Raw genomic sequence first — 20629 nt, 5'->3', positions numbered from 1 at the left:
TAACACACAATTCTGTACTCCTCTAGCTAGTTTAGTATATCTAAATAATACTGATGTTGTCTTTATGCTTTAACTATATAACATCCTAATAAGCTTAAACTCCTTTGATACCTTCAAAAATAGTTATTGCTTTTACGATTTTTTGGTCTAAGAATAAACTGATGATCTCAATATTAAGAATGTTTTTCTTCCTAATATTTAATTCTCATAGTCCTAACATAAAATTTCCTTAACTTTCCTATGATGTTTTCTGCTAGGAAAATGAAAAAGGTATTAAATTATCACAGGGCCTCTCATTCCTTCTTTTTTTCAGAGATGTGCCTAGGCTGAAATGAGCATGAATAGAAACATACCTTCCTGCTTCCTCACTGAGGCTTGCTAACAGATGTTATCAATCCTACCACTTTTAAGAAATACGTTTGAGACACAAAGAATTCTTAAATCTCACAAATCCATTTTCTAACAGGGGAAGATATTCTACAAATCAATTTTTCTACAGATTCTTTTTCATAGTGGCAGGTGATTGTATCTGTTCCCAGACTGTTTTGTCTGTTCCTGCTGAAGGGCAGTGGGAAATTCCAGTTCAACTCTGAAGTCTACAACTTCAGTCTGACTCTAATAGTAATTTCTAATTCTTCCTGGCAGTGCTTCAGAAAACCAAAGTAGTGTTTGTCTTTCCTTTCTCAAAACCTGATTTTGTCAATCACCTGATGCTTTATTTTCTTAGCTATTCTCCAAGTTTTTATGAAGCAGCACTGCTAAAAATACAGTACATTAGGTTTGCAGAAGATCTGTAAGAAAAACAAAGATTATAATGCATTCACCAGAACTAATTTCAAAAAGGAGTAATATGATGTAATATAATTATTTAATTATTTTGTTCCCATTGCATAGGGGTTCAGTGAAAATGTCACAGAGGTTAATATTTTCTGTATGGTGAGGTGGAAGACTGAATGATAAGTTGGAGTTTCATGTCACTGTGAAATCTGACCTAAAGCCATAAACTTCATCTATTAGCCATTATGTCCTGCGTACATTATTTATTTGACTTACGATAACGAGGAAGTCTGAATGTGAGATTGATAACATCGGTGTATTTAATAAGCTATTTCCAGTCACCGTTGAGGGTACAGGTAAATTAGACTGTATGTTGCATAAAGCTCAAATAACGATGAAAAAATTTCCTTTTTATCATCCCCTGCCCCCTTTTTTAAAAAATAAATATAGCATATTTTAAGCATGCTTTTCTTCAGGTATTCCCAATGGGAAATACTTCATTTTACTCATTCAGAAAATTAAAGCTGTGACTGTAGAAATTCTGTCCATATTATAGCACACTGCAGAAACCCTCAGTTCTGTGGCTGTGCATATTTCTTTAATAATGACTTATGATGATACTTGATTTTGATTTAAAAGTTCTCTTGTTTATTCTTGAAGAAAAATTGTGCACATGATATATCAAAGTTGAGACTACTCATTATCTTAGGCCAGGAATTACAATGAATGGTAGGATATGGTATTTTTATTTTCCATAAAGCTCTGCAAACTGTTCTTCATAACTGTGTCTGGTGCGTTCCCAAATAACAACTCCCAGTTGCTATATAAAGTGGTAAGGCTTAAAATACGAAAGCAATGCCTTTCTAACAGCTTGTACATATTTTTGATTCTTCAGCCTAAAATGATCTGAAAAAAAAAAAAGGAAAAGAAGTAAATGACAGTGGTTAAAGTCAGGTTAATTTAGCTGACAGTGGTAACACATTTTACAGAATATCAGTCTGTCTGTTTGGGAGGTATAAGCATTGTATCTGAAGCAACATGAAAGGTAATTCTCTTCTGCCTGTTGCACAAAATTCAAGCTATTTTCCTAGCTGTTGGCCAATTGTAATTCCACAGATGATGTGTTTCTCCAGTTTTTCACAGCACAACAACATGCAATGTGTTGTGTGACGTCTGATGCAACATCACAGAAACTGTGCAAGTTCCAAGCATTGTCTGAAAGGCTTTGGACTAATGGTGGCGGCTGCTTACATGATACAGTGTGTGTTCTTAGCAGTTCTGCTGTCTTCCTCTAGTGCAAAAAGGTTTAGACATGAAGTAAACTTTTGTTTATAATGCTAAGACCCTAATGGAAACTGTTTGTTTGAGTCTTACGTCTCATAGTTTACAGCCATATGGGACTATCAGATCACCTGGTATGACTGCCTGTTCATCTCAGGATAGATTATTTTGTTCAGAGACCTCTGACTGAGTCCCAAATTTACATACAGTAAAGCATGTCTCTGGCAATTAGGTTTCCTGCTAACACAGGTAGAGAATGGAACAGCAATGTCTCAGTGTCTCAGATCAAGGATTAGCTATATCCTGGTGTGCGCTGCAGAGGCTATGCTGCTGAAGATGGGCGTACTGTGCGGGTTCAGCATATTATAAGACTGTAGATTTGTCTTGGTGTTTAGTTGAAGAAAACCATTTTCATACACTCTGAAGTCCACGTTTTTGTTGATGACCATAAAATGATGATCATAAAACCATAGTCTGCTAAGATCTGAAATTTGGCAAAACCAGAAGTTAGTGGAGTTGTTCTTTTACTCTGTGGCATTGTAGTGGAATAGTTTGTCTTTCTTTCCTGCACTAGGGTAACAAATGTAATAATGATAAAATTCAGCAGCTTGTACCCAGCAGAGCACAGGGGAATTTTAGCAGATCGGCTTGCTCTGGTCTGGCAGTATCGGCATAGAATCGCACCTGTTTACCAAGTTACTTGTTTACAAAAATCTGCAGTAAGCTCTGCTACCTCATCCTGCTGCTGCTGCTCCCTTTCTTGGAGGCTGCGCCACTGAAACAGGTAGCTCCTTTTCCTGCTTCCCTCTGCCATAGCATCTACTGTGTGTGTATTTGTGGAAGGGAAAGACCACTGTCTTGTTGCTGCCTGGCCTTTTGTCTTTCCTAATACTTTCTCACTCTCTCTTTTTGGTACAAAGTTCTTCAAATAATATTTGCCAACTAAGCAGTCAAGCTGTTGGACCAATAACCTTTTGTTCTCACATGAATGATTATGCTTTCTAATGACTTTCTAATTATTTCTACAACAGAAATAATGGAAGTTTATTTTAATGTCTATTTGCTTAAAAACATCACAGAAAAAAAAAACGGAACACATCTGTCCTACCCACATTAGAAATTTGAACTTCTGAATTTAACCTACTTTATTTTCTCCAAGCATAAAGATGACATTTAGTAAATAAAATTCCATGCCAAAGATGAACTATACAAACTCATTAATTCAATCTGGATTTCTAGACCCACTCAACAGGATGTAAGATACTCTTGACCTACCTTGAATATATTCACATTCTTCATGGCTTCACTGTGTTCCATTAAATCTTTAGAGGATTTAGCAAAATAGTGAATCTTCAGATTACATTTATTTATTTAAGAACAGCAGCAAATAAGAAATAAAATTTACTGAAAATAACATTAGAAGCTGTGGTAGATGTAGAAGACTGGTTTAGTAATTTTTGAGCAACCATAAAACAATGTTAAAATATGTAGGCTTTAATCAGTGTATAAGAGTTGTATTAGATTAAATCTGATAGATTATGTCTCGTCTTTCATGCATATATGTGGTTTAAAATATAATTATTTAGATAGGGCTTTTTTCAAAGAAATTTCAACCTAATAGTTCCTTGCAAATTGTGACAATTGCTTCAAATTGTCATTAGGCATATGTTCATAACACGTGGCACTTTTTAGCTCCATGATTGGATAGTTTTCTTTCTTTAAGTAAAAAGATAATTGTTATTAGTGGTTTAATATCTCCTACAACAGTGGAGGTGTCTGAATGTGCACTAGGCAACTGGCTGTAGGTGGCCCTGCTTGACCAAGACGGGTTGGACCAGATGACCTCCAGAGGCCCCTTCCAACCTCAGCTGTTCTGTGACTGACTGAAAGAAATGGAAAGATACATGAATACTGCCAACCAAATGTTCTTATTCTAATGATGGATCACAAATCCTTTCTCAGACTACTTTATGTCACAGCTTTTTCAAATGGCATTATAAAACCCATTTTTTTCCCTAGGAGTTTCCAAATCAAACTTACTCAGTGTAACACTAAACAGATATTAAATCTGTCAGTTCTGAAAAGTCATTCTAGAATCTGCAAGTTGAAGTGTTTTTTCTGGGTAATGTGTTATTACCAGTAGACCTATAGGAGCATTTCTTAGTGAATAATAAATCTGTAATGGACAATGTTGAACAAAAAACCCAGCAAATTTTGTTCAAATTCAGTGAACAATTTCAGCAGGAGGAAAAAAGGTTGAAAAGTCAAGTTATTTTATTACAACTTTTTAAAATGAAACACTTAAAATATTATTTCAAAATAATATTTTTCTCTGAAATGTCTCTCATCTTTTTAAAATGAAAAGCTAATTAACCTTAAATTAAGTAATTTATATTTAATTTGGAGTTGAATTAGGACTTCCAGCTAAGAAATTCTATATTCTATTTGAAGTTTTAAATTTAGATGGCCCAAAACATTCTTTTTTATGTTTAGCTACAAAATCATTCTTTGACTCAAATGACAGAGAAAAAGCAAGCATGTAAAACTTTTTTCAGCATAATTACAGGTTAACTCATTCTTGATAGGGGTGAGTAGCCTGTCAGTTAGGACATAAGACTGTAGGCATTTTGAAATATGGAAATATCACAGTGATTACCTACTTTCCACCAAAATTTTGAGAACTATTTCATCATACATGTTTTAGTTTTGTCTCAATGCTGTGAATCTTTTTAATTTCCATTTTCTATGTCTCCATATGTTTTCACATTAAAATTTCAGATTTCTCTGATTTCAATGCTGTTAAAATCAAGGTTTTAATCTTTTACTCCGTATTCTGTGGCACAGCCATGGATTTCTAGAATTCTGCTCAAGACCAAGAAATATCTTAACCAGTAAGTAAGTACAGACAGGAAACAGATGCTGTTCCAGCTCTGAAATAGGCCTAATTTGTTTTATATTAGTGCCTATAGACACATTATTCATTACCTTCTGGCGTAACACAAAGCTTCCTTTTTCAAGCTGCTGTCACATGAGGCTTAAAACAATGGAATTAGAGAAGCTGAACAGAGGAATATTGCTGTTACTTTGAAGGGAGAAGGAATCCAGTTTATAGATAATACTTTATTCTAAACTTGTAGTTTAATATATTTGAGAGAATTTTCCACAATGAAATAGGGAGAATGAGGTATTAAAACCATTGCTGTACAGAAGTATCCCAAATTATGATACTTTTAATGATGAACAGAATATTAACTTCATAACCTAAAGTTAGTCCTTGCCTTCTATTTTGGGGTTGGTTTTTTTAGGTGTTTTTTTTTTTTTTATTATGATGTAGTATGCAAGTCAATGTTCCTTGTGTTTCACTGTAAACTATACTATAAACTTAGACTGTTGTGCAGAGTGATCAGCAGGTAGCAGGCTAGAATGCTTTGAAAACTATTTCTTTAATATTTCCCATGTACAACTTATGTAATGAAATTGCCCTAAGCATTACTCTTCCCCACTGCAACCACATTTATAATGTAGTAGACAGGCTTGGTTTTATTTTTCCTTTTTGTATTCTAGAAATCCCTCTCTTAAACACGCATAAGGCGTCCATAGCTTGAAATTAAATGTATTAAAGGAATATTCTCATTTTTAAATGGAAATTTGAGAAATTAGTAAAATCTAAGTTAGAATTTCCCACTCTGGTAGACATAAGTGCTACTGCATATTAAAATGTCTTGCATTTCTGGTTTTATGGGTGACTGATTTTGTAGAACCATTAAATAACTTTTTTTTAAAATGTCTTAGATTAAAGGAAACTTCTTAGATAAGAAATTAGATACGTTAGAATTATATGTGCCCTTTGATTTTCATTAGATCTAGCAGACATCTTTCTGTGAAGCAGCAAGACTAACTTGGCCGAGGCACAAGCTGTACAGTGACCTGAAACTGGAAGTGGATTTCCAGATAGAGTGGAGATGTAGTTCAAACTTAAAAGAACTGGTATAGAGCAATAGCATAAGTATCTGAGGAAGAATTGGAAAAGCCAGGGATATTAAACAACAGAAGCAAAGCAAACAAACAAAAAACCCGAAACAAAACCACAAAGAAACGTCACCAAATCATATTATGTTTCTAAGATGGCAAAGACTTAAGAATTAGGGCTGGAGTAAGAAAATAATAGGTTTTACACTGCTTTTCAAAATAGCTAGTTTTAATGAAATTAATCCGAGAGCATTTAAGATTTACGGCTATGGCAGCTCTCCGTTATGGCTGCCAATAATGGTAGCCAATAATAGTAGTTTTGAGAAGTTATGGAGAATGGCTATGTAATCATAGAATCATAGAGGTCTTTTCCAACCTTAATGATTCTAGGATCATCAAGTCCAACCGTCAGCACAACACTACTGTGTTTCTTAAACCATGCCCTGAAGTGCCATGTCTACACCTCTCTTAAATATCTCCAGGGATGGTGACTCCACCACCTCCCTGGGCAGCCTGTTCCAATGCCTGACCACTCTTTCAGTAATGAACTTTTTCCTAACATCCAATCTAAACCTCCCCTGATGCAGCTTGAAGCCGTTTCCTCTTGTTCTATCGCTAGTGACCTGGGAGAAGAGACCAACACCCACCTCACTACAGCCTCCTTTCAGGTAGTTGTAGAGAGCGATAAGGTCTCCCCTCAGCCTCCTCTTCTCCAGGCTAAACAACCCCAGTTCCCTCAGCTGCTCCTCATAAGACTTGCTCTCTAGACCCTTCTCCAGCTTTATTGCCCTTCTCTGGACACGCTCCAGCAACTCGATGTTTTCTTATACTGAGAGGCCCAAAATGGAACACAAATTTTGAGGAATGGCCTCACCAGTGCTGAGCACAGGGGGACGATCACTGCCCTGCTCCTGCTGGCCACACTATTCCTGATACAAGCCAGGATGCCATTGGCCTTCTAGGCCACCTGGGCACACTGCCGGCTCATGTTCAGGTGGCTGTCAACCAACACCCCCAGGTCCTTTTCTGCCAGGCAGCTCTCCAGCCACTCCTCCCCAAGCCTGTAGCGTTGCATGGAGTTGTTGTGACCAAGTGCAGGACCCAGCACTTGGCCTTGTTAAACGTCATACAATTGGCCCCGGCCCATCGATCCAGCCTGTCCAGTCCCTCTGCAGAGCCTTCCTACCCTTGAGCAGATCGACACTTCCACCCAACTTGGTGTCATCTGCAAACTTACTGAGGGTGCACTTGATCCCCTCATCCAGATCATCAATGAAGATATTAAGGCTGAAAACTGTTACATATGCCATCTTTCATTAAAAAGGGAAAAAGAGGACGATGCACAGATTTACAAACTAGTTGCCTAGCTCCAATTATCAACAAGTAATTACAGAAGTATAAGGTGTTAATGACAGACAGAATATACTTATCAATAACAAATCACACCAGATTCCCTTAATTTATTCCTTGAAAAGGCAGAAAAGGCTGTGGATAGGGAAGAAACAGTAGACGTGATATATTTTTAACTATCTGAAATGGCTGTTGAAATAATTAAGGAATTATGGACAAAGATGAAACTATATGAGACAGTTGATTCATTTTCAAACCATAAGGATGTATTGGTGGAGGGCTAGATGCATCCCAGTGTGTCTGGGGTGATATTCAGTGTTGGGGTGAGTCATTCAGGTGAGGGAGTATAGAGCATGCTTAATAATTTCTCATTCAGCATCAAGCTGGGAGGACCTGAAAACATTTTGGAGGACAAGAATAGAATGCAAAATTTTTTTTGACAGACTGGAGAAATGGCATGAACTGACTAGGAGTTTTTATGTGTATTCTCTCTGGTGTATTCAGCTTGTGTTAGATTTTGACTAGGTGGGGAGAGGTCAGAATAGGTCAGCAGGAATGAACAGAGAGCTAGAAAGCATGGCCTGTGAAGAAAGGTTGAAAACTCTGTGCGGTCAGTCAAAGGGAGGGAGGTATAAGAGCCCTCAAATATGTAAAAGGCTGCTGCAGAGAGGCAAGGAATCAACTATTCTCCATTTCTGGTAGAAATAAGGCAGAAGTAATGAGCTTAAATGACAGGTAGGAAGATTTAGAACAAACATTAGAAAAAAAAATGCTAACTGTAAATCGTGGAATATATTGAATGAAAATGCTGAGGATTCTCCATCATTAGAGATTTTTAACAAACAGGGCAGACAAAAACCTGTCAGAGAGAATTTAGATATAGTTGATCTTATTTTGGTAAAGGGGAATAGATCAGATGGCCTCATAAGATTCCTTTTGGCTGAATTTTCTGATAGTTAACTGTTTTGTGAAAGAAAACCTCGTGGTAGGATTTTTTTTTTCATAGGCCCTAATCCCATTTCATTCTTGAAAACAGTGCAGAGGACCTAATGAAAATCTAGGTGAAAGACATACTTGTCTTTTACCACTAAGCTTGGTATTTTATAATTTCAAATGTAGAGGGGGAGAAAAAAATCATACAACATTGCTGTTTGTTGTGTGTCTGTTGTAAATTTACTTAACTATGGCAGTTTTGCTATGGTCTTGGAGAAGTCCATAGACTGAGACTACAGGCACCCTAAAGTGTATTCATTGAGTGTTATGTTTGAGCTCAGAAACTCTAGCATAGTTCTTATGGATATAGAGATTTGCTGCAGATACTTAATATGAGACACATGAGATATAGTCAAATTTTTGTAGTTTATTCAGTAATAGATTCTTAGAAACCCATGGATTTTAAAACAATATTTTCAGTACTCAAATGGTTCCATCCAAATAGCACCATGAGATGTTAGGAAGTCATGTAGATTCAGGTAGGATTTGTAAGTTATCTTGAAAGCCTGGTGGAGGCTGTGGGCCAAAGAACACCACTCAAAAGGTGTGTGTTATCGTTACCATGATATGAATGTCTTATGTTTGTAGATATCCCTAACAAACTTACATAAGTGATGCAGATATTTCAGTGACTGTACTGTAATGTTAAAAGATGCTCTTATGTGTGAAAAATCTGTTCTAGTAACTGTTAGTGTTTTTTAAGATTAAGCCCTTCAGCATAGGTACTGGCCACTAGAGTGTATTTGTCCTGTGCAACAGAATCATAAAATCCCCATTGTAACAGACATCTGGAGGACATCTAGTCCATCTCCCACTTGAAGCAGGACTATCACCAAAACAAGATCAGCTCAACCACTGCCCTGTTTAGCCAAGTCTTGAAAACCTCGATGGGTTGAGATTCCAGTCGTTCTGTTCCAGGGCTGCTCCACCTTCCTAGTGAAGTATTTCATCTGCTACGAATTTCTAAAGCTGCAACTCCAGGCCATTTCCACTTGTTCTACCATGTACCATGAAGCACTATTGAGAAAAGTTTGATTCCATCCCCTTTTAACTCCTCTTCAAGTAGTTGCAGGTTGCTGTTGAATTGTCCCTTAGCTTCCTCTTCACAAGAGTAAATAAGTCCAGTTACTCCTTCTTGTGTGCCAGTGCCACAGGCCACTAGAAAATTTGAAAGCCATCTGTATCACCCTCTTCAGTTTCTGAATGTCCTCTTAAACCGAGGGGCCTCAAAACTGCATGTTGTATTCCAGATATATATGGTTTCAGTCAACAAATAGAGTTTCAATTTTGCTTATTGTTGCAATACAGGTAAATATTAAAAACATTAGTCTAAAATCAACACTAAGTTTCTGAACAAAGCTGTTCTGTTACATGCAAACCAAAGGGGGAAGGTGGGGGGAGAAGAAAACTGCAAAGAAGTGAAAGAGCCTTCTGAAAGTGTTTCATAAAGAACGTTATTTGGCTTGCCTGAAATCTTGAAAGATACTACATATGGCCACATGCGTGACTTTTGTGCAGATTGAATTAATTTAGGTCAACTTCAGGTGGCCACTAAAATAAAAAATATTGGCAAGAGAACTAATTTCGAACTCAAAGATGTCTATTTATGTCTTAAAGTAATTAGCAGCTATGGCCTTGTTGTTGGAGTCTGTAAGAAACTCACTAAAGCAAAATATTCTTATGAAGAAGTTATACACCATGAGTTGACATGGCTCTGTCCATTGAAAGATCCTCCTTTGCTTTTCTTTAGAGTGTGCCCACAGGAGAAATTGTGTGCTAAAGCTCCAAGAGGGGCTGAGTAGAACCTGCTGCTGGCTGTGTTTCTGGAGCACAGGACAGGCCTGGCTAAAATGAATCCCCATTTCTCTACCTCCCTCCTTTTCTCTGAGTACTTTACAGTCCCTGGTGTAATGTATGCTCCTGGCATAGCGGCTCCTCCCTGGATGCTGAAAGGCTCAGACCCAGAAGCTCACACCAGTCTGAGTCCTTACTCCTCCTCTAACATTTTACGCTCATATTCTCTCATTCTCTGGCAAGTCCTAGAATGCTCTGGTCTCTACACAAATACTAACCATTGTCTCCGGCTTTCTTCAGCTAGAAATGAGGGTCTTGGGTTTATTCTGGCTATTTCTAATTAAAATAGATGAAAGGAGACAAGCGGTGGACCTTGCTTAGCTGAAAGAAAACCTTGTATAAACATCTTCAAGGGGGGAACACTCTATAAATATTTATAGAAGACATTCTAAAGACATTAATTAGGGCATACTGGTTTTGAGTGTATTATATCAAGCTGTGACCACCAAGTAAAAAAGGCATAGCCCTAATTTTACTTTTACTGAATATAATACCTTGTGTTAATAATTATAAAATTTCATAGAGGCGTAAGTGTCTTGTAGGTTGTTGCACTGGTTTAGATGTACATATCAGCTTAATGATGATTATAGCATCACAAGCTGTAATTCAGAACTGCAGGTTTCAGCAAAATAATCTTGTGTTTGGGATAATACAGATTTGTATCCATCAGATGGCATGATATTTGCATCTTTTTGCACATTTTATAGTTACATATTTTATAGATCAGACACTGTTTACAGCTACATAAAATATCACTGTACACAGTTATAAAATGGTGAACATAGTTGTTCACAGAAGATCATAAGGCAGTATGTCATCTTATGGAAAAAAATTTTTATTTGGTGGGAAAAAGAGTGGGAAGTAAGCAAATGGTGGAGAGGAGAGTTACATGTGTTTGCTATAAGCAGGCACTGAGGAGGAAAGCTCTTTTTTGCAGCAAACAGCTTTCTCTAAATGAGGAAAAACCAGTCTTTAAAAATACTTGTTACTATCTGCCTGCACATTCTGGGTAGTAGATCATGGAATGATATTTGCTTAATATGCCCAGAGAAGGTTCTGAAAAATAAGTCATGTAACAGGCAGGATCCAGGGCCATGACCTCAGAGCCTAGTTAATTCTGCCAGCCCTGTTGAAAACATTTCCATATGGTTGCACTGACAGCTTTACCATAAAACAGAATTCTTTGATCTTTGTAAATTTATGCAATCAAGTGGGTAAAGGATGCTGCATTTTTGTAAATATTTAAAAGGAAATAGAGCTAATACTGAAAATTAGACTTAAAAACAAACTAATAACCTGGCTGGCATTACTAGGTACTGCCATGAGAGACTGGGTTCAGAGGCAAGTTTTAGGACACAGTTTTTCTGAACTTTTCTCATTCTCTTTTCCATGAACTAGGATTTAGACTTTGGCCTTTGACCAGTGTTCAGGAGAGCAGTCCTTGAAAGTCCTTGTCATTGACAGGGACTGATGGCTAATCATGGATGGTTCTGTGCTGGGAAGTTGCATGTCTTGTAAAGCCATTTTAAAAATACATTATTTTTCCCATTTAGCAATTGAGACTTACTAAAACAGCATTTTCTTCAGTGCCTTGAGTCTATCAGGCAATAACTAAACTGAGGAAGTGGATATATGAAAACATCTCCTGGTGAACCATTCTAACTTACTTTCATATTCCTGTTAATTTGCTGCAGAAGGACAGGTTTGACATCGTCACCCGTGATTTGTTCTGTTTCACAAAGCAGACAGCCTGGACTTAGAGATACTGTCAAGTATTGGTAACAAGACCCAGACTGCTCTTTACTGTTAAATTTTAATGGATTTCCAAAGATGGGAATGTAAGAAAATATTTTTTCTTTTACCTCTTCTACATATGAAGATCTATTTTTTTGTATTTTTGGAGGCAAGAAACTCTAGAAACAGTATGTCCATGTATGCACTACAGTAAATGCCACCAGAAGGCTTTTGTTGTTTCTGATTTCTGATTCTGGTTCTTGTTAGAAAATACAACATAAGTGACACTAAGATGTTAGCTGGCCTGGCTTATTGGGGTGATTTCATTCCCCTATGATTCTGCCATGTGTCACTCTGACATAACATTCAGCTGAGTATTTTTGGAGTAAACAGGATGCATTAGGGCCTCTTCACCTTCATAATTCTAACGTAGAAACCTACTGGAAGGTCTATGAATGTATTTCATTTGTTTCAGAGGACCATCCAAAACAGAAATTGTACTAGAGAATGAGGAAATGCAGCATCAAAAATGGCTGAATCTGCACTCAGACTGGCAGAATAAAAACTCATCCACTTTACATGCGCTTCTAGTGAATGGGTAAGTAATGGGTAAATGAGATTTATTTCACTGCTGTGGGTATTACTTATCAATGGAGGATGACAAACTCCTTTGGGTAAGCTCTTTTTTTCAATGTATCTGTGTATAAATTCCAGCACGTACTCATGTGAGTTGTTAAGATACAGTCTATAACGATTTTAGTGTCTGCTACAACTGTAGGCTCTTTTGAGTCCACCTTGTGAATCCTCAGGGGCCCATTCTGCTAGACTAACAGCATTTGAATGACATTGAGGTGATGCCCTTGAATCATCCAGACCAGACAGCTTCATTAAATCCCTGCTGACCAAGAAAGTCCAGTAAATATGATACAGCAAAACCTGCAGCAACGCCTTGCCATCCTCTGCAGCCCATGTAGTTTGGATTCATACATTTGGAGTGACCACAGCTTCTTCAGCAGAAGCTATATCCACTTACAGTAGGTTTCCTTGGCAGCTTATCTGGTTTCAAATGGTGGTATATTCCTTTTAATTAACTCAACTAAGCAGGTGGTTGGTAATGTGAAGCCACGATCTCATGGTTGAGACATTCAAAGTGTGACTTTAAGACTGAAGAGCCAATGAACTTAAACTCCAGGACAAAACTGGGAGAGCCACTTAAACCCCATCTGCAGCTGCATTCTTCAGAAAGCAGATTCATTGTTTCCCTGTTCTCTTTCAAATGCCTGGGAGATTTCAGAACATCCTTCTTCCATAAAAAGTCCTTCTGTTTCACAAGGAAAGGCTGTCTTAGCTGAATGCAGTGCTACAACATGCATAGACACAAATCTGAGGACTACACCTACTTTCTTTTCCTTGGCTCCATTATTTTCTGTAGTGAAACTTTTCTGTAATGCCAGAATACTAAAAAGATTCTGTCTACAAAGACCTACTTTTGCTTTCCTGCATCTCAGCTTTGTACTACTTCTGTTTTGCGTTAGTATTTTCCCCATTCATTTAAGTTCACTTTTATTTCTTCATCTAGACAAAGGGCCATTACAGGATGGTGCCTGATACTTAAAAATTCTCTTTTTAACTCTTTTCTTTCCTCACTGTCTCTTTCCACCAGCCTAATGCTATCTAAATGCTTTTCTCCAGAATAATACAAGAATAAACACCTTGGATTGTGACCAGATGCAAAGGCAGGTCTGCAGTCATATTCTGTTCAGTCACTGAAGTGCAAAGCACAAATTTCAAGGTACTTTGCCATGTTTGAAAGTGGTCTGCTAAGAAGTATGTGTGAAGGGATAGATTTGGAGCCTCTGAGTTACACGGTCTAGTAGCAAAAGATCTAGTTTTGCCTGAAGTACAAGTTAAAGGAGACAAAACATCAGTAATGAGGATTACTGATAAAGCTATTACAGAGATGAAAGGAATATGTAGGAACAGATGTTCCAGTGTCCCCAAATCCAGAAAATGGGTAACAAGATGTGAGAAGCTAAGGCCTTGGATGAAGAGTGACGCTGTTTTTGTTTTGGCTGCATCAGACCTCCTGTCTAGATGGCTCTGACTGGCTGTGCATGCACTGCAGATCAGGTGCACCCCATAATGGTCTCCCAGTCATCCTACTGGAGGACCTGCAGGCATGCCTCACTTCTCATGCGCCTGAATTTCTTCTAGTATAAAGCAGATTGCACAGAGGACAACATGTGTTTAGTCTCTTCCCAACATGAAGCCAAGACAAGCTCAGGAGCTGGGAAGTGCTCCGGAGCCCTGCAGTCTAGGTGGCATCTGGATCAACTTCAGCATGTAAAATACCCCTGTTGTGGAGTATGATGTAAGTTTGAAGGAGCTGTGTCATGGTTTAGCCCCAGTCAGCAACCAAGCACCACGCAGCCGCTCGCTCGCTCCCCCCTGGTGGGATGGGGTAGAGAATCGGAAGAGTAAAAGTGAGGCAACTCATGGGTTGAGATAAAGACAGTTTAATAGGTAAAGCAAAAGCTGCGCACAGAAGCAAAGCAAAACAAGGAATTCATTCGCCACTTCCCATGGGCAGGCAGGTGCTCAGCCACCTCCAGGAAAGCAGGGCTCCATCACGCGTAACGGTTACTTGGGAAGACAGCCACCATCACTCCCAATGTCCCCCCTTCCTTCTTCTTCCCCAGCTTTATATACTGAGCATGACGTCATATGGTATGGAATATCCCATTGGTCACTTTGGGTCAGCTGTCCCAGCTGTGCCCCCTCCCAGCTCCTTGTGCACCCGGCAGAGCACAGGGAGCTGAAAAAGTCCTTGACCAGTGTAAGCGCTACTTAGCAACAACTAAAACATCACCACGTTATCACCGCTGTTTCCAGCAAAAATCCAAAACACAGCCCCATACTAGCTACTACAAAGAAATTTAACTCTATCCCAGCTGAAACCAGGGCAAGCTGTCAGGCTCCTGGACTACGGGGAACTTGGGCAAGAACTAACAGATGCACTGATAGTTTCATAAAGTTTTGATAAGAGGCAGTGACACAGTGCAGGCTATGCACACATGAAAGCTTAAAGTTAGCTTTCATAGACAAGACAGCTTTCAGAGCTGGCTGTTTGGTAAGTCAAAGAAACGAGTGTGAACATGAGTGTGGCTGGTTTCAGTTATATTCTGTATATTTTTTTTTTTTTTTCTTATGGAGCACAAATGCCCTTCAAAATTGTGCACAGAATTTTCTTTCCTGAAATTCATTGTCTATCTCTAGAAACAGAATTTTATGGTCTGTGTTTTCAGGAACAGAAAGCAGCCTGATTTGCACAGTATATGAATGGGGCATACGCAGTGTAAGGGACAGAGATCTGGTCAAATCACATATTCAAGCTAATCTGATGAGCTTGCTGGCAGTCTGTTGTCATGCCCACATTAGTATCTGTGACTTAAAAATAGATGCAGCCTCTTTTTAGGTGGTTGCAATTTTAAAGATACTGCCTGCCTACTGAGATTCCAGCCTTCAGAGAATGACCTGGGGAACAACTCATCTGTGTATCCAGCCTAAATAAACTAGCTCTGCATCTGCCTCAGAAAGGCACGTATACAGTAGGAATGAAAATGTGGTGGAAATAAAAAGGTAGTCAGCTAGCTGAGCAACAGTGCTTGCTGTTTTAACAAGGATGTCCCTTCCTTTGACAAAGAATCACTTCTTTCCTCTCTCATCTGAAAATTTCCAGCGGAAATGATAGTTTTACTTCTGCAAACTTCCTGGATTTTTTCAAAACACTCAAACTTTTAGGCCATGAAAGACCATCTGTTATCAAAGGTATTTCAAAGAAAATTCTGTCCTTCAGCTGTAAGGGAGTATGGCAGTCTCTGTGCTTTCAGGTGCCATAAATTGTGACTTGACAGACTGTACCTCCCAGCAGACCTCAGAGCTGGATCAGTGCCCAGAGAGCGAGGCAGTCTGCAAAATATGTAGCACCCGCTCATGAAATGCATTGTAAAGCTGAACTAATATTTTGAATTATCTCCAGGCAGATGCTGGAAACCATGGATGGTCTGGCATAAGAAGCTCCTTGTGTTTCTTTTTTACAGTTTGGGGGAATCTTTCACACCTGGTTCACAACAACGAGTAAAACACCTGTGCTGATTTGTAAATTATCAAAAATTACATCAATTAATTGAGATTTCCACCATGTTCTTGTTTCAATATTTAGGCAGATGTGTCGAAGCAGAAGCAAAGTGGCTCTCTTTTGCACTAAAGAAGGTAAGAGAGAAGTGCATATAAAACAAAGATGCTTTTCAAGATGTGTTAAATTAACAAATGCAGATGTTTAGTGCGGATTTGATTCTGAAATTTGATGAGATTTCTGCAACATCTAGTTTTGCACTGGTTTTTTTTTTCCCCTACTCTGTTCAGTGTCCTCAGCTTTTCTTCTCTTTTGACTATGAGGCTGTGTTTCGCAGTAGCCCAGTCCTGCTCCCACAAAATTAATTTTGCCAGCAGTCAGGTTCCAAAAATTATTTTAATAAAACTTCCTGCTGAAAATATCCTTTACCACCAGACTAGTTAGGAGGCTATCTGCCTGGGAGCTGAAGCTCTGATCTGTTTAGCAGTGAAGCTCAAGGGACAGAAGAACCTGAACTAGAAACCTACAGACCAAGTCTGTAGGCACAGCAGGTTGTGCATGTTTAAGTGGTCTAAAAATGCAGAAATTCTTCATCTTCAATGAAATCATGTTCTACAGACAAGGAGAGCTTTGCTGAGGAACACTTAAGTTATGAATTAGCTTGACACAAGGAAAATTAATCACAAAGCATGACCTAAATTTGGGAAACTAATCAAAACATTTACTACTCCTATCAGGAAAAATTAAATAGTTCGTAGGAGTCTGTCAAAGGTATATGCTTCTGACATATGTTACTTTTAAGTACACTTCAAACCCCTTGCCCTCTGAAGTTAAGTGAACACAGTAAGAATTACAAATTACAAATAACCATTTCTCCAATTTGTTTCTTCACCACTGAGTTCCCAAGATACATGCAGTGGCAGCGCATCCTCTCTTGGGAGGCTGATTGCAGAAACTGGGGGTGTTCTTTTGTTCTCTAAATCAGAGTATAAACAGGATAAATAAGACTGTCATCTTACAAATCCAGAATACAAGTGAAACAAAAGTGAAGGGCCAACTATTTCAGAAAAGTAACTGTCCGGCAGATGGGAATGTGTTATAATTTCCAGTGGAAGTGGCGTATAAAGTAGAATGGACAGAGTACTGGAATGTCTTCAAATCTTCAAATATTCTCCCTTAGTAAATTCCACAGGCAAAGCAAGCTTGGTGCTTTCTAGCTGAGTAAACAGTATGACATTCACCTCACACCTGGCTGAAGAAAAGCCTTATTGCTGAGCAGATTTTCCAGAAGCAGTTCTTAAGGATAATACAGAGTAGCCCAAACATGTTGCTAGCCGACAGAAGCAAGGACGTAGATGAAGGAAACCTTCCCAGGGGCAGCCTGGTAGCCCCTGGGAGACGGGAAGTCAGGATACCAAACTTAGCTTGGTTAGTATTTGAGGCTGAGCTGGTCAAAATCAATATCAGGAGAACAAATCCTTTGATATAAAGGAAGGATTAAAATGGCTCAATGTGTTTGATATTAGTGTGTGGTTTTTGATGACTTAATTTTCTCTGTTGATCAGTGTAATTTCATGACTCCGTTAATGTGGTTCTGTGCCCAGTTTTCTTGAAGAAGGTCTTGTATGCGCCGCCTTTGGGGTAACAATTAACTCCTTTCTGCGTTGGTTCCTCACTAGACTGTGGCCGTCGCCCAGCCGCTCGCATGAACAAGAGGATCCTTGGTGGTAGGACCAGTCGCCCGGGTCGATGGCCATGGCAGTGCTCCCTGCAGAGTGAGCCGAGTGGACACATATGTGGCTGTGTTCTGATTGCAAAGAGATGGGTCTTGACAGTAGCACACTGCTTTGAAGGGTGAGAGAGCTCAGTTTTACTGCTCATATAAACTTGCACATGTGAATTACCAAGTCCTCCCTCCTCTACCAAACGCACTGGGGTCGATGGTGACCTTTGCAGAATGGCACATCATGGAGGCCTGGTTTTAAGAGACTAAAAAAGAAAGTAGATGGTATAAAACAGCATCAGCTCAGGTTTTCACATACTTTATTATTCGTTGCTGGCGCCTCTGCTGATGAAAGCTAAATGAAGATACTCTGACTTTCAGCAGGAAACAGGGAAAGGAAGAAGGCCAAAACACTTATCCAATAGCTCTCATACAACTGCCAGAGATTAAAAAAAAAGATCATTCTGGGCACCAGCATAGAAATGACCCTGGAAAAATGCTTTGGCCATGAGTAAAAATAAAACCTGAGTATTTAGTCACAGTGCAACTGACATACTGAAGTCATGGCCTTTTCTAATTATAAGCACTGCACTCATTTATTAGGATTGCAGTCATTAAAAAGCCAGTATTAACCACTACTTGGTGCCTCCTACTGTCTGAGGTCCTGTGGAGTGCAGAGGAAGTTTACATGTCTTAGGAAGTGTCTTGGTCTTTGTCGGCTTTTTGGTGCGAATCAACATCGCTTTTTAATGAACCTCACTTCTGGAGGGAAGTTTATTACCTCATTTCTTTTGTCTTGTACTGAAGTTTTTTTTAATTGGGTTTCTAAAGATAATTTAAATGTGTGTTTTCTGCTGTAATTAGTAAGTACTTCCCTGCTACGCAGTTGTCATCAGTGCTTAATCCTGCTTTAAACTGGTACTTGCTCAGTGGAAATTCTGTGGTAAGCAAGTGTCCCCTTTTCAGTAATAACTTCAGTTTGGTCTTTTTGTTTCTGAAACGCTGAGTTCTTCGGTATTTGTTGGGGTTTTTTTCCGTTTTTTTTTTTCCCTGGCTCTTGATGGAACTTGTGGTAGGGGCAATTAGTGTGAGTATCTCAAGGTGTAGGGCTATTAATGGAAATGCTAGAGGAAATGACCTTTGAGAGACCTCAGTTCTGACTATCACATCATATCAAGCCCTAAGGATGTTCAAGAAGTTATTCCATTCAGAGAGAAAAAAAGTAATAATCAGAAACTTAAAAGAGTAACCTAGATAACCTTCCTTCTAAACTAACAGAGTGCTAACCCTGAATAATACAAACAAGAATATTGTATTTGTCAGATTTTGGGTCCTGCACAAGGAATTTATCTTCTTTCCCCATCTATTTTTAAATAAAGCTAAGCAGTATCTGGATCACTGTTCTACGGACAGTGATCCACCCAAGGGGTTGACTAGAGGGAACCAGTCAGCCCCATGCATTACAACAGCCACTGGTAAGAAAAAAAGAAGGGTAATTGTCGTAGGTGACTCCCTTCTGAGGGGAACAGAGGGCCCACTATGCTGACCGGACCCATCCCATAGGGAAGTCTGCTGCCTCCCTGGGGCAAGGGTAAGAGACATTACCAGGAAGCTCCCTAGGCTGGTAAAAGCGTCCGATTATTATCCGCTAGTGATTGTTCAGGTTGGCAGTGATGAGGTAGCCGAGAGAAGTACAAAGACAATCAAAAGGGACTTCAGAGAACTGGGGCGATTGCTCGAAGGGTCAGGGGCGCAGGTAGTGTTTTCCTCCATCCTGTCAGTAGCCGGCAGACATACGGAAAGGAACAGGAAGCCCCATCTCATTAACACGTGGCTCAGAGGCTGGCACCAGCGGTGGAATTTTTGGTTTTTTGATCATGGGGTAGTTTACATGGCACCAGACCTGCTGGAGACAGATGGGGTTCACCTGTCGCAAAGGGGGGAAAGGATTCTGGCCCAGGAGTTAGCAGGCCTCATTGGGAGAGCTTTAAGCTAGATGTGAAGGGGGAAGGGGATAACACCAGGCTTGCTAGGGATGAGCCTAGGGGTGGCATGCCTGTGTTGGAAAAGAGATCAATAGCTCAACAGAAGTGCATTTACACCAATGCATGCAGCATGGGCAATAAACAGGAGGAGCTGGAAGCCATTGCGTGCCAGGGAAAATATGATGTGGTTGCCATCACGGAAACATGGTGGGATGACTCACAGAACTGGAGCACCACCGTGGATGGCTACAAGCTCTTTAGAAGGCACAGGCAAGGAAGGAGAGGTGGAGGGGGTAGCCTTGTATGTTAGAGAGTGTTTTGACTGTCTAGAACTCAATGACGGTAATGATAAGGTTGAGTGCTTATGGGTAAGGATCGGGGGAAGGCCAATAAGGCAGACATCCTGGTGGGAGTCTGTTATAGACCACCCAACCAGGATGAGGAGACTGATGAAGTACTCTACAAGCAGTTGGCTGAAGTCTCACAATCTCTAGCCCTAGTTCTTGTGGGAGACTTCAACGTACCAGATATCTGCTGGAAATACAACACAGCAGAGAGAAAGCAGTCTCGGAGGATCCTGGAGTGTGTGGGAGATAACTTCCCAACGCAGCTGGTAAGTGAGCCAACCAGGGGAGGTGCCCCGCTGGACCTGCTGTTTACGAACAGAGAAGGCCTGGTGGGTGATGTGGTGGTTGGAGACTGTCTTGGGCTCAGTGACCATGGCATGATTGAGTTCTTGATTCTTGGAGAAGTAAGGAAGAGGGTCAGCAAAACTGCCACCCTGAACTTTAGAAAGGCAGACTTTGGATTGTTAAGGAGTCCGGTTAA

General features: G+C 39.6%; 1 protein-coding gene across 2 annotated transcripts in view; it reads left to right on the top strand.

The window, feature by feature from the left end:
• Nucleotides 1-20629, top strand: part of CORIN (corin, serine peptidase) — a 164348-nt gene that overhangs the window by 134391 nt on the left and 9328 nt on the right. For both annotated transcript variants that reach the window (XM_064449377.1, XM_064449376.1), the window contains exons 17-19: nucleotides 12434-12556; nucleotides 16181-16230; nucleotides 17773-17947. In XM_064449377.1, coding sequence (XP_064305447.1) covers nucleotides 12434-12556; nucleotides 16181-16230; nucleotides 17773-17947 — 348 coding nt within the window. The remainder of the gene's footprint in view (nucleotides 1-12433; nucleotides 12557-16180; nucleotides 16231-17772; nucleotides 17948-20629) is intronic.

The sequence above is a fragment of the Phalacrocorax carbo genome, chromosome 4 (genome assembly GCF_963921805.1).
Source record: "Phalacrocorax carbo chromosome 4, bPhaCar2.1, whole genome shotgun sequence".
Taxonomy (NCBI): Eukaryota; Metazoa; Chordata; class Aves; order Suliformes; family Phalacrocoracidae; genus Phalacrocorax; species Phalacrocorax carbo.
The sequence above is the reverse complement of the archived record's forward strand: the minus strand, read 5'-3'. Positions and strand labels throughout refer to the sequence as shown.